Source organism: Macadamia integrifolia, chromosome 9 (genome assembly GCF_013358625.1).
Source record: "Macadamia integrifolia cultivar HAES 741 chromosome 9, SCU_Mint_v3, whole genome shotgun sequence".
Classification (NCBI taxonomy): Eukaryota; Viridiplantae; Streptophyta; class Magnoliopsida; order Proteales; family Proteaceae; genus Macadamia; species Macadamia integrifolia.
The window spans coordinates 21,012,679-21,030,987 of NC_056565.1; the positions used below are offsets into that span (position 1 = coordinate 21,012,679).

The 18,309-nt window shown below is 38.1% G+C and overlaps 1 protein-coding gene across 1 annotated transcript in view; it reads right to left on the reverse strand.

Moving 5' to 3' along the window:
• Positions 1 to 6: 6 nt before the first annotated feature.
• Positions 7 to 18,309, reverse strand: part of LOC122088553 (DNA damage-binding protein 1) — a 33,328-nt gene continuing 15,025 nt past the window's right edge. Inside the window, exons 8-19 of the mRNA XM_042657854.1 lie at positions 17,752 to 17,827; positions 17,279 to 17,488; positions 17,019 to 17,125; positions 16,708 to 16,816; positions 15,582 to 15,782; positions 15,265 to 15,480; positions 9,933 to 10,043; positions 7,013 to 7,288; positions 6,183 to 6,457; positions 2,699 to 3,050; positions 1,760 to 2,044; positions 7 to 700 (exon numbers count right to left, since the gene is read on the reverse strand). Coding sequence (XP_042513788.1) covers positions 119 to 700; positions 1,760 to 2,044; positions 2,699 to 3,050; positions 6,183 to 6,457; positions 7,013 to 7,288; positions 9,933 to 10,043; positions 15,265 to 15,480; positions 15,582 to 15,782; positions 16,708 to 16,816; positions 17,019 to 17,125; positions 17,279 to 17,488; positions 17,752 to 17,827 — 2,800 coding nt within the window. The 3' untranslated portion in view covers positions 7 to 118. The remainder of the gene's footprint in view (positions 701 to 1,759; positions 2,045 to 2,698; positions 3,051 to 6,182; positions 6,458 to 7,012; positions 7,289 to 9,932; positions 10,044 to 15,264; positions 15,481 to 15,581; positions 15,783 to 16,707; positions 16,817 to 17,018; positions 17,126 to 17,278; positions 17,489 to 17,751; positions 17,828 to 18,309) is intronic.

An 18,309-nucleotide genomic window follows, 5' to 3' on the forward strand; every position in this document is an offset into this window, starting at 1 on the left:
GTTTATTATTTCAAAAAGAAAAGAAAAAAAAAAAGAAGGGAGAACATTACAGTTACATTCGTACAAAGGGAAGGAAACCTGAGATCCCCTGACCATACTGCAACCTTGATCCATGAACTCAATGCAACCTTGTCAACTCCTCCACTCTCTTGCAGAGCTCTTCCACTGAAACAGCCATTGATTTTGAGATCTCCTCCATCCGACCCCTACTGAGATCGAGGAATGACTCAATTAGATCACCATCCAGGAAATTTTTTGCATCTGCCGTCCTTTTCTCATTGTTGAATGATCTCCACTGTTCATGACTCAGTCCTCCCACACCCTTTATGACCTTCACTAGGTTCAACTGGAGCTTCTCCAAAAAGACATACTGGTCATGGGGAAGTGACGCAATGACCCCAATCACACCATTAATAGTACCAAATATGACTGTCGGAATCTGCCCCACATCGGAATCTGGAAGGCGCATGACAAGGGAACCATGCCTGAAATGATTGACAAACTCACCAAGGTGGAACTCCCCAACCACCTCAAGTCGGCCCCGCTCCTCATCGGTGGTACCTTCACTATTTTTTCTGACAGTGAATAGGTTGAAGTTATTTTCTGCACCAAGATAAATGTCATCATCAAGAATCTCAACGGCTGACATCCAGTTAGCGTTGTAGTCACGTGCCCGTTCCTCAATTGCGCCCTCCTCGTGCTGGAAAGAAAATGATCAAACAGCTTATGATAAGAACACAATATAGTATGTTCATCTCCCAATGGAATGCAGAATGAGCCTCCAAAAGGTACATGGAAAGTACACCTCAGTACTGAGTTGCAGGACCATAAAAATGGAGGTGAATGGATGTGCTTGTGTGTGCTCTTTTTCAAGTGGCAGGGGTTGGGGGGGGGGGGGGGGAATAATCATGAGTGGCAACATTTATTTGTTATTGGAGGTAGTAGATGATTGACTAATTTGCCATAATGGTGTGCTCCTAAGGAGGCCAGCAATTCAAATATCACCCACGTGGCAGATCAAGTGACCTGAATTTAATGAATAGGTAGGGACCAGGTGGACAATTGATGTATCGAGTTTCAGCCCCGATGGAGTTGGCGTGCCAGAATAAAGCTTCCAGAATACATTGATGAATCTTTTTTGGGGGAAAAAAAACGTTGAAAATATGCAGATGGAAGGAAATGAAATGGAAAAATGCCAATATGTTTGGTAGTGTATAGTTCAACTTGGCTCTGATATTTGACACAGCTAATGCAAATAGCACTTTATCTGTAACGGTAGTCCAAAAGAACCCCCCCCCATGGGGCAAAACCAAGTGAGCCATCAAAGAAAGGCTTCCTTGATGGGCTGCCTCAAAGAATTTTGCCAATACCCTAATAATAATAAGATGTATATGAAAATTCTTAATGTGACCACTATGCCGAATAACTAAAAATGCAGCTAATATAATTACAAGCTTGTAGATAATAAAGTTGGCAACTATGCACTATAGAACAAAGTTATTTCGACAAATAATTATTTACCATTAGAGGCTGCAAGAGGGCCTATATCATTCAGAAAAAAAAAATTGTAACATAAGATCATACAAGGAAATATAGAAATTTGAAAAAAGTGCAAGAAAATTGCATTGAACCTCTTGCATCTTCAACATACAATGAATGGATATTTAAAGAAGGCATAATGAACCCCAATAGATCCTGTGCACAGAAAATTAGCAACATCTTCAAATTACCAGTATGCATTGGAGGGTGGTAGTCATACCTTATATATTAGCAAAGAGATTGATTTCATTAGATCACCAACAACAATGAAATCCCCACGGGTCTGAACAAAGAGGGCAAGTATATGACCATGGTGTCCACATTCTGACTGCAACTCACGTGAACCATCATCTCGTAGCATCCACTTGTACAACTGAATCTTTTGATTGATGGCTGCAAGAAGTTTCCCATTGAAGGAATTCAGAGAGTAAACTGCACCTTTGGTTTCCTTTTCCGCAATTAACTGCAACTTCCCATCTTCAACTACGAAGACCAGTATCCGTCCCTGCAATTGTTGGAATCAATGCATCAATGAAAAGAATCGTTGGAATAATTACAAAAGGAGAAAGTATATGATGGAGATAATACGTTGGAATAATTACAAAAGGAGAAAGTATATGATGGAGATAATACTAACTTCACAACCCAGTTACCAACATATATTCTTTCTAGTCTAGGTTTCCAATAATTTGTCATATATTTGACACAAAAAATCGTTTCAAATTTCAAAAGCATAATATATTGGATCTGGGGCTGATGAATTTACTCAACAAGGACTCAACCAGAGTTTCTTCAAGGGAGAAAATGAGGGAACATGATATTTGTTACTAAATACCCATTAAAATCTTTTCTTCCAACTTGCAAAATATGATTCAGTCTACCTTCAAGCTCAAAACAGATGGAGAGAGCTTGCCAGAAAGGTAACTTCATCCACAACAAAATCACAAAGACAAACCAATTCAAGAGGATGATCATAACCAACAACACTTCAACCACATAAGTGCCCTGAAAATATTCAACACTTTTGGGAAGTGATAAAGCCAAAAGGCTTGAATTTTCAGTTCAGAGATTTATCATGTAATTCCAGGACATGACCAACTGTCTATTATTATTCAGATTGAATACACCAACAATAAATAGACCAAGAAAGCATTCTTACCTTGGAGGGCTCATTTTCTTCAGGAATTACATAGGCAGTTCCTACACAGTAATACACATTGCTATCATCTGCAAAGGAACAGCTGAGGATGGAGCAACCATATTCATATGTATCAAGTGGATACATCGAAATGAACTCGAAGGTTTGATCGTCTAACAAGCGGACACAATGCATTTCAGATTCTTCTGAACTCGACTGGCTATACCTCACACTACAGATTGCAAAGGTCCGAGTCTGCTCCTGATGACAGATACGGCGTGCATGCTCTCCTAGTGGAATTGAACGGATGTGAAGCTTCTGGATATCGTCAATAGTTCCAATTGTAAGTTCACCTTCTTTTGCGATTGCAAGGCTGTAAATAAATTATCACGATCATTATCAAAAGCTCTTATCCAGGCAGATATAACAAAAAGACAAAGGTGAAAACGTCACTTCCCCTTCGGTCATTTAGGGTGCATATGGGCTGGGACCAGAGAGGGCCTTGTCCAGCTTAGGAATCAAGGATTTGGGGCCCAGCCCACTCAAGCTTGGGATAATAAGTAAGGCTAGGTTGAATTCAAGGTCCACCCACTCCGGCTGGTCCACAATATAAAGTTTACAGGAATTTTAGTTATGAATATCCTGCAAGGTACACATCATTTCATAACTGCCTGATGCCAGACTAATATGTTGTTTCTGGTTCAACCCTTTCACAAATGCTTGCCTTCCTCAGCTGGTTACAGGATTTATTTCTTAAACCAGATCCCTGAATAGTTTTCATCGCATTATACATTTTATTCTGCATAAGGCCCTTTCGGCCTGCAATTGCCACTGACCTCGCTATACAAATGGAGGTATAATTTGGCCAATCCGAATATTCTTATATGCCATTGGATTGCCATTGTCACATGTCAAATTTAGTGGTCCAAATCAACAACATTGCCTACCTGATGATGTAGGAACATATGCAACAATGCCTTAGATTTGTTAAAACTGGTTCAAGCAGGTAAAATACTATTTTTATGCAGTTTAGAGAAAAAGAAGGATCAGTAGCAGAAAACCTCAAAACAGAGCATAATATTCCGCCCAACAATTCAAGGCTTAGAGACTGGAAGAAAAGCTCAGAAACACCTAAGTGTCAAGTCTGAGAAGAATCATAGCTATAAAGAATATATGACTGGATCAAACAATTTGGATCTCGAGACCTGAAACAGAGGTTCCACCAGTAGTGGAAAGAAGAAAAAGAATTGAAGAAAGAAAGAGAGATCACACCTGAAGAAGAGGGACTTAATTCTGATTCAAGAAGGAAGAAGAAGAGAAACTGTCTACCACAAAACAATCACACAACAGCAGTAAGGACTCAGAAATTCCTCTGTTACTCAACTGTGTAATAAATGGGAAGGGGTGAGTACATATATATAACTTATGAACAAACCAATTTTGATTCTCATAGTCATAGGCTTTGTTTGGTTGCAAGGGGAATGCAAATTTTTTATGTAAAGTGGAATTTTTTTCCCAGAAAAAATAAATTTAGATGTTTGATTGCAAGGGAAATATATTTTACAAGTGAAAAAAATTTCACTTAACCATTAAAATTTCCCTTTTTATTTCCCCACCAAAATAGGAAGAAAAAAAAAAACCCTACTCTCACAATCTCTCTCCCACTTTCATGACTCTCATCCCGCTCATGACTCTCAACGATCTCTCTCTCTCTCTCTCTCTCTCTCTCTCTCAAGTGACGTAATTGTGTTTGTTTTGACCAAAAGACTTTTGGAATGGGTCTTTCAGTCGTTATCACTTGTGATCTATTATTGTTTTATTTGTGATCATCTTTTATATTATTTTAAATATTTATTTATGCTGCATTCATTTGATATATAGAATGACATGGTTTATTTTGGTTAGTGATAGAACATAGTATTTAATGACATTTGGTTTGATTTGGTACAGACCTTGAATGACCTTATTCACATAACCAATATAAATTTTGAGGAGCTGGGTGGGTTCTGGATTGAAAAGTACTCCCCCCCCCCCCCCAATCTCTTTTGAGGAGTTTGGTTGGATTATTAGTCTTTTTAAATTTTACATCCAACCAAACAACTATGGTAAATTAATTTCACTTCACTTCTGTTGCAACCAAACGACTCAAAAAGGAAAAAAAAAATCGCTTCACTTCCCTTCCCATTTCCCATTTCCCATTTCTCTTGCAACCAAACGCAGCCATAGGGACCCTAATCATAATCTAAGACTCAACCAAAATTCAAAATTAAACTGAACTCAGAACTCTCCACTGCCAGCCCTCTCCAAGCATCTTAAGTTGATCCAAATTCCAGACGATACTAGTATATACGACAGCCACTATGGACCCAAATGATTACTAACTTCTGATTACAAAAATATCCCCAATAATATGTTAAATACCCAAAATACCCCTTCGGGACCGATGGCCAAATATAGGCCTGGTTCTCATTGACCCGGACTTCCTAACTGGATCGTGTTTATCCAGCCAGGCCAGTGCTGCATCAACAGGGGAGAGTAGTAAGAAATCTATTCAGACAAGACTTCTCTCATTAACTGAGAGAGGTTATTGTTTAGTAATTTAATGTCCATAGGTTACTTAAACATAGTTATCTTAAAAAATCATGCGCTGGTCTTACCTAGAGTCCTAAATTTTAGGAATCAGATCATTCATGGCCTATATACATTGTGGTAATTTGGTCATTTTCATTGAATGGAAACATGGTTTTACGGAATCATGGCTCTGAGAATTGGTCTCTGCCCCCAACATAGTTTGACGCTCAAACCAGTAACATCTTCCAATGGTTGACAGATCTGATTCTCTCCTCTCTCATCTCAAGTCAACAGATTAGATAAGTTACTTTTCAAATCTGTATACCGGTTTCAGTATTCTACTGATTTTTTCTTTTCAAACCACCTGAATTTTCTTCTGGTTCAGATTTCAATTTTTGAGTTCCTCAGGTTTTTTTTATGTGGAATTGGGATCCATATCTTCAGCCATTGTTTTTCTGTTTTCAGTTCATGTATATTTATTGGGCAACCCATGCCTGCAGCATCTGGCATTGGACTACCCCTATGGCCTATATTTTCAGCCATTAAAACTGTCTTGCCCATGTCTTTAACCATGTGGCTTGAAACTTTATAGGTGCATAGAAGAGGTTGAGGCCTATATGTGCACCAATTTTGGGTGACAGGTAAGCTTCCATATGGAAGTTATAAGCTGCCTATTATGCAAGACCCACACGATTGCCATTGTGGCACCACCTTCCAGTAAGTACTTATCTAGAATTCTGCATGTGTATATGGGCATAAAACTTACTAGGGTGCGTGTACCCAGTGCAAAAGGCTCCAACCACTGCGGGGTCTGGGGAGGGGCACACCAGATTACTGGTGCACAAAATTACCATACCAACCTTGCATAACGTCAGCTCTTGGAATTTCCACAATGACAGTCTAAAAATATTGCAAAAGTAAAGAAAGAACTTACCTGTCTGGAAAAGCAGCAGAGTTGAAAGGGCACATGTGGCTGACTTCTTTCAAATTCACATTGCTGTAGAGTAACTTTTTGTTACTGCTGTAGATGACAGTCGGCCTATCTGATGCAGCGAATACATGGGTTGTACTCTTGGAGGAGAAGGTGCGAAGCGTTATAGGCTGTGTACCAAGAGAAACCTTTTTCCTATCCGTCAATTCACCAGTATTCATGTTCAACAAAAAATTGAAGAGATGTCCATCTCCAAGGGCACATAACAAGTAAGATACCTGAAAAATTATGGACAACACACTTTCTGAAGGATACAGATGAAAAACTAACCAGAAAATGAGATAAGATGACACTCGAACTTTAATGTACCCAAGAGACGCATTACCAAGAATAAAGTAGAATAAGTGGGGGACATGCAAAAGTTGGATCATCATCAGATTGATCCATCTTAGGAAATCTTCTACATATTTCCAACCAAATAACTTCAGTGACCACATTCACCACAATGTAACAACATTTATAGTTATTCACTCACATAGTTTATGAATCTATAAGAAAATGGTTGAAGAACTGGTCAATCCTGACGAGGTTAGGCCCATAACAGATTAAGGATGGTCTGAGACTTATACTTGATCCCAGCCCTTGAAAAAGTGAACAAGGAGGAGCCAACAAATGTGGATCATACACATTGTGCACAATGCCTTGTAATATACAAGTGGAGGGCATCCAAAGTCTACATGGAAGCTTCACATTTCTTTCCAGAAAACCTACTCAGCAGAAGCAAGAACAAATAACAAGTGGAAAGAGAAAAAAAAAGTAAAGCACAAGCATACCCCTTCAAAGGAACACAAAAGAACAGAACGAGGAATTATCTCCCCTCCCAAATGTTCCTTTGTGACAAGATCCAGGCCAGGAAGAGAATATATCCTCACACTTATATCCGTCCACATTCCAACTGCAGCTAACTGACTATGGTTAGTGTTTTCACCAATGGGATTTATGTCGAGGCATGATATCTCATATTCCAACTGTGTATATTTTACTTGTGTCAATATCCCATCACCAATTTCAAGATAAACTAGATGGCCACCCCCAGTTGCCAACAAAACCTGTTTCAAAATGGCAAGGCAAGAACCAATCAGTGATTGTATTAGACAACAAACTGGAATAACGTTCATACCCCAAACACACAGAATAAAACATAAAAATATGTGACGAGCATGTAAACATTTATTGATATAACATATCGGTTAGTTCAAAGAAAAACTGCAGTTAAAAATCACATCAATAAGATATCCTGGCAACAATTAAAGTAAGAAGAACATTGCATTATATGGTATCTATCCAAACACATGTTGAACTAACCTGTCAGATATGGAACTGTCCATTCTAGAAAATAATAAAGTGTAACACTACTATTTTTTTTTCCAGAGGGGTTGTGTGGGTGGGGAGGGACAATTACCTCACTCATTGACATTTTTGTCTCGTACATCAATTCTTTCAGTATTTTATTTTCATATACTAAACTGGAATTAACTAAATAAGGTTTAATCATATATGACATTACAATTTTATTTCATTTCACGGATGAGTCTACCTTTCGGGGATCCTGAAATTGTCATATCACATATCATTGTCGACCCATCACAAAATTCATGATCCTATTACGTGCTTTCAATTTTCACATTGTCAAGACAGACGATTTGAAACAGAGGAGGGCTATAATAATGATAGCTTCCAAGGCCAGGTTTGGTATAAGATTAAGAAGCTTCCATTTAATTGGATATCCAGATAAATGACCACATCACATGCAACTACAGAAACAGGCTCCTCCTCCATCATCCAGACTCCCGGAGTAATAGTAAAACAGCTATTTTGGAAGGAGATTTGATCATTGCGAAAGAATTTGATTGTCATTGTGGAGGATATTCTGCCCATGTTGTTAAATTAATGAGATTTGACGAATCGGAACCATGGAGCTATTCACATCAGACCAGCATCAGATTCATTCAAGCTCTAGCAACCCAGTGGCTTGCCATTTTACTTGGATGCCAAGATTGAGCCAAACAAGGGGTGGTTAGATCTGCTTCAAATTTTTGGGAAGGCTTACCACTGTAGATTGTATCCTTAAACACTTATCTTTTGCATTTTGACTGTAATGCTTCAGGGGTGTAATTTGTCATCACACCCTTATTTAGGTGCATCTCTACATATTTGCATATTAAAATAACAGTTGTTTATCTCGAAAAAAATAGGCAGAGTTCATGGAAAGGGAGAGATAGTAGATACTTTATGGGTATCCCGAAACCAGCAGACCAAGTAATTCCAAGGACCAGCATTAAATTACTTTGGTGGACTTCCTCTCTTGTTCTACTGAACCTCTTTGCAGTTCTTGCTTCCACTTTTTAAATAAGGTCTGTTATTTAACCCACCTCCCAAAAAAAAAAGTGTCCTGGTAGGTTTCTAATTGTAATAAATTCAGGGATTAGGTATCCAAACTGGATGGTACATGTGCTTGCTTCTGTTGCATGTTTTGTTGGCCCTTTATGGTATAGGTGCCTTCTTTTCATTAATAAAAACCTCACTTATCACTAAAACATTTAAGTTGGAGGTATTGATAAAACCCCCACTTATCATTCAGATAAAATCCCTACTTATTATTAAAACATTTAAGTTGGCGCTTGGAGGTATCAGATCAGTAGGTTACAGTTTATATAGACAACTGAAGAAGAAATTGATTGAGACTAGGCTATCTCATATGTGTGTGTGTGTGTGTGTGTGTGTGTGTGTGTGGGTGGGTGTGTGCGCGCACGCGCGCATGTGTGTGATGCTCTTCTGCTGTTCAACTTATTTATATCAAGTGAGCGGATTCTCTAAACCAATAGGTCCATCCATTAGATTCGAATTCAAATTGAGCTGATAAATGACTCTGGTTAGAGTTTTTACCACTATAGTAAAATTCAATTTCCCGAGTTCTGATTTTCAGGTCACTAGTTTGAGATTTGCTGCATTATTCAGCACTCATTCAAGTGATCTTCGGCTGCAATATTGAGCTATTTAATTATTCCTTGTGGTACTATTAGTATTAGATTCGAATTTTAACACGATGCAAATAATGCAGGAAGGCATCAACATAGTCTACTGATTACAGAGATGGAAATTACATCCCTTCATGATGCACACCTCATAGACCATTCATGTGAATGTGACCAATGACCACTTAGTCAGATTCTTTAGCCTCCGAAGTCAATGTTATTTGCTGGGTTCTGGTTTTTGGGTCACCATGTTTGAAGGTTTTCAGTGTTATTAATTAACTCTTTGGCTGCAATATTGAGCTACTTGATAATTACATGAGAGTATTACTTTCAAAGTGAATCACCACTTGAATAATGTCTTCCAACGCATCAACGTAGTTTACTAAATACTGAAGCATAACCATATAGCTTCATGATGCAGAACCCCTAGACCATTCATGTGACCAATTTGATCACCAACACAGACCTTTCACTCAGTAGCTACTTCCATTGGCTAAAAATAGTAATGGATACAAGCTCCAACATTGGAGACAAAAAGCTCTAGAAGTCCACTTGTAAGGTTAAGCTCACACAGGCTTCCTCGTTGCATTACACTTAATAAGCTCCAGTCAACAAATGAATTTCCCATGGTCCATTCCACCACAAAACACCACAGCTAGCACTCATTGTATCGACCTATAATAATATAATCAATATAGATAAACGTTTAAAGATGCACCTGAGTAGCATTAGCTGTAGCAACGTTCACTGAAAATCCTGAAGGGGCTGTCCATTCATGAAGTAACTCTCGAGATGTAGAACTGACCAGCCGTACAGAGTTTGCAGTTACCTGTCATTGCCTCATGGTGAAGTATTAGTTTGTACAAAAAAATTTCATCTCACTACTATTTTATTTTAAACAAATTCACAATTTCCAGCTCAAATCTGAAGAAATAAACCTACAAGACACCATGTATCATTCTTATGCCATACACAAAAAACACATGTATTTCCATGTAGAAATGCTTCAAATCCTACATTACCTAAGAATCCTTCTCCATTATGATGGAAATAATGCAGGATCATCCGAAAGGCCGAAACCATTGAATCAGTTTTGGTGCTTCATGTCATTACATTATAGGAAATTACGTTTTTATCATCACTTCTCTTAAGATATAATTTTGAATGGTCAAAACTCATTTGTTTTGGTTAATATTGGAGTCATAGAAAGTTGATCTAAATATTTTAGAAATTAAAGTTGATAACTAAGTAGTAATTTTTCACTAGGGACTTGGTCATCTAATTTGACCAATTGCAACTTCTAGATTTGAATTGAATATTTGAAGTATTAGGAAAAAAATCAGAAAGAACTTTTTTTTTACTTTTTCATATCTTGAATTTTTTGGACTCCTTCAACAAGAGATAAGAGCTGGCGAATCAGAAATAATTAATAAGAAAAAAAATTTTGATTTTCTTATGGAACATTCATATCAATATGCATGGAGTTACCTATCCAATGAGACCGAGATCCTGCAGTTCCAAGTTATATTGGGAAAGTAACGACCAACTTACACATGGGGTGTTATTTTTTATGGGATTTTATTTTACGAAGTCCACTTAGATTAGGTAAAATTGTGGCTTCGAGAAATCCCCTATCCTTCGATGTTTACAAAGATTTCCTCCATGCAAGATTACCTCAGCTGCTAGGTTCTTCTTCTGAACCCTCTTCTTATTAGAGAAAAGGCTCCTATTCCTATTTTCTGGTGTCTTCCATTCAATGCTGTTAAGCTTGACATTGATGGTGCAAGTAAAGGCAATCTTGGGATTAGTGGAGGTGGAGGCATAATTAGGAAAAGGGAGAGGCAGCTTTTGGAAGCATTTTCCAGCTTTTATGGGGTTAGTTCCAATTCTGTGGCTGAAATGAGAGCTTTTCGGGATGGCCTCTATTTGTGTGCAGACTTGGGATTCACAAACTTGTTAATTGAGAATTGTATCTCTCAGAGATCATGTCAGTTGCAGAGTTGTTGGTACTGGTTTTAGGAGGCAATTCCTCTGTGTGACTCCCTCAAAACAACGCACATCTCATTTACGTACCGACAGAGTAATCATGCAGATGATTTTTTGAATAATTTAGCTTGTGAAGCCTTGGATAATACCACATTTTATCTTAATGAAATGCTTCCGAATGGTCTTAGTTGTACCATTCAGGAAGACAGGTGGCTTGCCAGTTTTCGTTGCAATTTTTTATTTTTTGTATAGGGTTGTTTAGGTATAGTGAGAGCGAGAGATTGTCTCTGTAGGGTTGGGGTAAGGCGGGTTATGTCCCCTCCATGTATTCTCTCTTTTATGATCATTTCAACAAAATTCTAGGGGATTCCCCGAGTCCCAGATAATATTCGGGTTTAAAAAAAAATCCACTCAGATTAGGAGTTCTATTTCAAGTCTCTACCTTTAGTAGAAGTTTATTTGTTTCAGGAAAGGGGTAAAACACTCACAGGAGTTGCTAAATTTTAATAGGATTCGGTTATTAAGTTGTTTTAAGATTTTTCTTTAAAGCCAAGTCAAAATTTATATCTGGGATGGGTGACCTAAATATAGGTCTGAACATAGTACTGAACACAACTTTTCATACTACAAGGGAAAGAGAAAATGTAAATACTGCCATTAATGATGTAGATGACCCCAAGTCTGGGCTTCATTATCGAAGGAGAAAGAAGACGGGAGCTGGTTCCATCGAACCAATTTCTAGGCTGGACCAGCCTGCCCCCAACTCTGGCCAATCAAGCCAGCATTAAGCCAGCCAAGCAGTTCAGCCAATAGAAATTCTACAAGGACCAGATTGCCTCTATCTATTACAGTTACAGCTGTGGGTTTTTGTCTCTTTGTGTTGACTGGTCAAAACATAGTTGTGAAGTTTCGTTTCAGCCTTCTAGAAGATTCCTAGTTTTTATTTTGTTATTTTCTTAGCAAGAAAGTTGTTTCATTTAGGAAGGTTTGTTTCCTAATTGATTAGTTCCCTTTCCCATTGCTTTCTATTGTGTAAGAGCTTAGGCCAAGCTATAAATAGGCCCTTAATTGCAAGAATTCAGACAGATTATTGAATGAAAATTGAAGCTAGTTTGATACCCAAAATAGGAGAGATTTGTGTCAACATCTGAGATAGCAATGGGTGAGAGACGAGGCCCAAGCTGAGATAGCCTACCCCAGCCCACAACTATCCATCGATTCCCATTCTTCTTCTTTATTTTCTGTTATTCCTGAGAGGTATTACTGCTGTTCAAAGCCTAAAGAAGCTGTTAACAGATCACCATTGTTGCTGGTCAGAAGACTCAAGTCTCCCTCCATCGATCTCAGTTTTTTTTCCAGATTTTCTGGAAGGAGGTTCAAACCATGGTTCTTTCAGATCTGTAACCTGATCATATCAGGCTTTTGAGAACTCATTCAGCATCCCAAGGGTGACACACTTGACCAGCCTTGGAAGCCCATCCAAGGCCAGTAGCTGTGGCTAGTGGTTTTCTTCCAAAAAGTTTCTTTTTCATGCAACCAGCAACTCCCAACCAGACAGCAGAATTTGATCAAATTTTGAGGGTTTGTTTGCCTTATATAAGACCTCCAATCAATCCAAATTTCACACTCATCCAAGCCCTGTTTTGTGAGTTATACAATCCATTCAAGTTTTGACCTAATCTAGGCTTTACTTCTCAGTTGTACTTCTGTCCATATCTGAGTCTATTGTTTGCCTACTGTTTGGAGCCTGTTATTAGTACTATCTGGGATTGATTACATCCGCAATTTCCTTTCATTAACTAAAGTAGCCCAAAAAATACATAAGCAAAGACAAGGATAATCTTTCTAAAATAAACAGACACTCTCTAAAGGATCCAATCCACAAATAAAGGATCTGTTTCGACATGAAATGGATATATCCATATATATCTGACTCGTACTTATAAGAGGATAAAATATGGTAAAACCTATACCAAGAATTGGTTCAAGTAGGAATGCACTGCTGCATTCGGGAAGGATGAATCGCTCTCGAAAAAAAATTTTGTGATTCTCTCCCACTTGGTTGGATCATAGGTGCGATGATTTACTTCACGGGCGAGGTCTCTGGTTCAAGTCCAGGATGGCCCAGCTGTGCCAAGGAATAGATTAGAAGAACTCCTTCATGCATGCTCCACTTAGCTTGGGGTGATATAGCACAGTTGGGAGAGAAACAGACGTCCACAACCACTCATAATGAACTATTGGTTCTAAGCCATCTCTGACAATGAATCAACAATTCAAAATGCTTTTCTTGCTTATTATTGATGAACCAGCATTTACATAGATGCAGGTGGATTCGTTTGGAAAGCCAACCAGAAGAAGCAATGCTTATATGACCAGATCCTGGACACAATCTTTCATCAGATGGAGAGTCCCTTGCCTCACCTGATGCATTCTTTATCTTTCTACCTGCACAGGCTATTCTTCCTATATTCCAGGAAAACTCTTCTAGTTAAATACCAGAATTGTGGATAGGAAACTACCCTAGCAACCTACCTGATTTACTGCAGTAATTTTCAGAATTGTAGACATGAAGAAGTAAGAACTCAATGGGACCCTACCTCTAGAATCAGACAAAGAGAGGTAGGTTCCCGTTGTGGTGCTTACACCTCTCCTATCAAAGTTCTGTTCAAAAACCTCGTACGAGAACTTGTATAGAGAAGGATTTCCGCGGCGCAGCAGTTCTTCCATACCAACTTAACTGCCCACACAGATTTCTTGGGAAACGAAGTCATAGGCACGTTGGTTCAGAGACAGATCAACTAGTCCAAGAGCACTCCCATCCAGAAACCAGTTACGGGTACAAATAATATAATGAAATGTAACCAACGTTTATTGGAAAAAGAAACAACAAAGATTTGGGACCAGTGCACGAGGCCCCGCTACTGCAGGGTCGGGAAGTGGCAAATGTACGCAGCCTTACGAATTGAAAATTTGATTCATATACCGTGATGAATTCGAAACATCTAATTTCGTCTTTAAGATTCGGATATAGCCTTTGCCAAAGGGGGTGAATTGTCTAAACCATTTTAGTTCTCGTTCTATCTCAGAGTACCCATCCACTAGAAACTCATCTGCCTCCATTTCTACTTCCATAAGCAGACCCAGGATTTTTCCAGCCGTTCAATGGCCCCTTCATGTAGTTCTTCTGAACTTCGAATGGGACTCAAGATACTCTGTTTTCATTCCCAGTATTGCATCCTGGAGTCTTAACATTCTTATTGCAGGTTTGGCTCTCTCTTTCGCTAATTAATTTTTTCCGGCAATTATCTTTCATTAGTTCTGCTGTTTCTACTCTTTCTCCATTAAATTACATCCTTGTGCAAGTTTTATTTTTGGATTTTCTCCTTCAAATTCCTTTTGGGTCAATTACCTGCAGGTCTACTGGGGGAATTCTACCCCTTGCCTGCATAACGAGGCTCTAGTTAAAGAATTTCAGCTTAAGACAGAGATTATACAGGATATTAAATGAATCAAACTGTCCATAATGCGGCTTGTATTTATTTATTTATTTATTTATAAGGATATCTTTTTTGATAACTGCAACTCCAACTCCGACTTCTACTTCTTCTTTTTTTTTTCTTTTTCCCCTTTCTTCTTCCTCGTTGTTTTTTCTTCTCTTCTCTGTTTCTTCTTCCCTGTTTCATGTGTGTATATATTATTTCTGTTTGTCAGTTCTGATTTAAATTATGGTTCTCAAGTTCTCACCGAGTGGGAAAATATGAATATTTATTCATTGAAAACGGAGATTGGTTTCCTAGTTTCTCTTTCTAGAAATATTGCAATAATCATTGTTCAATTTATATGGAGATCTGTTGATTCTTGATGTAGCATATAAGCATGGTTATATCATAGCTGTATTACACATAATGGACGCCTACAACACCCCCACAATGCCTTGGGTTGCCTAGTTGCCTAAACAACTATGTAAACAACTACCTAACAAGAGCCAATCTAAAAGAAATATTTACCAATACAACAAGAAGATTAATAACAGGCAAAAATATGAAAAGTAGAAAACCTACTTGTACAAGCTGATTGTGTACAGCATCATGGCAGAACAAAGTCTGTGCTTGAGAATAGAATCCTTCTATCTCAGTTTCTTCTAACTCGTCATCAGCATTCATTGCCAAAATTCGAGTCTCACTAATAAAGCTTACAACCAAGAAGGTGTCATAAGGATCATCGGTAGATGATCTTAAAGACCACATTCCTTTGATACCTTGAAGCTCTACTGATGCCTGCAGCAAGAAAAGCACACAACAAAAGAGAGTTCAATAAACCATTAAAAGACATAATATTGGGGATTTCCAAAGAAATAAAGGCACTTGCAACTACGTACCTGTTCATTAATTCCTATGCCATTTCTAACAATGCGAAGAGAACCATCTTTATAAGCTCCTGAGCAAGTTACCACCTGACCTTGGCCTTGCCTCTCAAGGTCAACCACACAAAAGTCCACAATAGGCCCCAAATTCACATATCTTTCTAACACTTCTACATATGAACCTTTTGCATCAGGTTGGAGATTTAGCTTTATGAGCTGTAGAGAAATGTTGCATAAATTCAGTTTCCAGTTTGTTGACCAGAAAATCAAAGAAATTAAAACAACCTAAGCATAAGAACCACTTGTAATGGCATCAATCAGTGACGCACACCATAGACCAAGTAAATGTAAGGAAATGTCAAACTAAAGAAGATTATAAAAGTCTTCATTGTTTCAGGCTTAGTATATGCCTTGAGTATGCACTACAAAATGGAGGCATCAATGATCAACGAGTGATTTTTATTTTCAGTCTTTCGAAAGGCAACAGTGAAAGAGATAACATATTAAACAGGGGGATGGAAAGAAGGATAAGAAGCCCAAATAGGGCCTAGCCCAAATGTGGGAAACAGCTATCTAAAAGTGAAACCTCTAGAATGCCCATAATTAAACCAAAGCTTTACCACAAACAAACTCACATATCAGGATCCCCAGTGAATATTCCAACTCAAGGCTCAGTCAACTGTCTCTACATTTCCTTATGAGTTTCTCATTTTTCCCATCAGATCATTTACTGGTCCCACACAAAAGAAAAATGAGAATCCACATCCAACTGTGAAGACAGTATACACAGGACCCACTAAAAACAATTAAGATTATCGATTCAGATGATTTATCTAGGCTGGATGGGAACCCTTATGTCAGACTGATGTAGTATCTCAACCTTTTGAACAAGGCTAAGACTTTCAGATGAATAAAATAGAAATTATAATAACTTGGAAATAATTCATTAATTGGGTTCAATCTCAAAGTGAGGCGATGGTACGCTTTTTAAGGTTAGGGCCAATTAAAGAGGTAATCCATAGACTGAACAAAGGATGTGTATGGAGGTAATGGGGTTTGGGAATGAGCTCAATGAAAAGACATGAATATAGTATTTAGAATTAATGAATAACAAAATAAAACTTTCATTTCCTCAAAACACCTGAGAATCTCCATAGCTCGAACCAACATAGACAAATGCATTATCAAGATACGATATCGTCGATGCAATTGAAGTCTCTCCCAAGAGCTCGATCTTAAGTCCAGTAACCCTAAAAGAAACCAAGAGATAAAAACTTCAGAAGTAGGAAAATGTATTCAACAATGTGAAAGATCATTTCTTACAAAACGAGATAGATTATCTGAAAATTCTGTTCTCACAAAGGAATTTGAAACTTCCATTTGGGATTTCAGGCATCTACCAAAAAAATTGGTCTTTCTGGCTAAAAATTGCATACAACTAATTTTTGTAACCTTTCTCTCTCATGGGTGATCACAAGTAAGTGAAGCAATCCTGCATGATCACTAAGCAAGTATCGTGAACCATCAGCATCAACCCTCCCATAGGCCCTTGTGATTGACTGGAAAAGCACATCAAAGGGATTAACAAATAGCATGTTATACATCTTTGAGCTCTGCCACTACTACAGCCAGGAGTTTTAGTATAATTTGGTATAAAATGTGATATAAATAATATATAATTCACAGTAAGCTTAAATAAAACATATTAATACCGGTCTAGTTGGTATTGCTTTGAATGCAGAGGCACTACAGTACACAATAGTTTCTTCTCCAATAATAATAACACCACCCAGAGGCATTGGAACAGGTATTAGAAGACCAGCTCCATTGTCCAGATTATTCTGTGACCATGGGCCCTCAACAAAATCTTTATCCTTGAGTGCAACCTCATATGTTTTAACGTGCCTTGCATCTTTGTTATCCTGCATTTCAGAATATTTAATACACGATAAGGTTATCATAGTTGCGCTTCAAGATATACAGGTAGACTATCATTTACTAGGAAGAAGGGCAGGATGAAAAACCCCATCAAAGGTACCCCATGGGATAGACTATTAACAGAAGTCACCCAGACCCCAGTATCCTACAAAAGCTTCACATGCAGAACAGCAATGCTAATCTCTTGATTACAAGAGAGACAGGAAACAGCTTGAAAGCACGTAAGACAGAGAAATAAACTTAAGACCTGATACAGAACAACAATTGTAGGTTTTGAACAACCATAGAGGAACTTGATATCCAAAACTTGAAGCTCTTCAAGCCTGAAATTGGAAGTCAAATTCATGGGTGTAAGAATTTAGAGAATGCAAACAACATAAGAGAACATATAGTGAATGATTAGATATGGATTAAATCTTGACCATAATTCAGATTGTTCACAATAAATGCAGAAACAAAATTCCTAGTTATTTTTGTTTGTTGTACTTGACATACATTCCCGATAGATTGATAACTGGCTATCATAACAATGAGAATACAAGGCTGATACCAAGCGCCCAGACAATGCCAAAGCATAAGAAATTCCAATAAATAATTCCATTCAAAATTTCCATGTAGGAGCAAACTAAAAGTCTTCGAAAAGCCACAGCAGAGTCACTAACCCAACATCTTCCTAAAACTGAACTTTTGATCCACAAACCCACACCATAAAAGTAAGAGATATAAACTGATCAAAGTGTCTGATTATATTCTTCCAAACCTCCCCCCCCCCCCAACATGAGAAATGTGAACTCTTCTTTAGTCC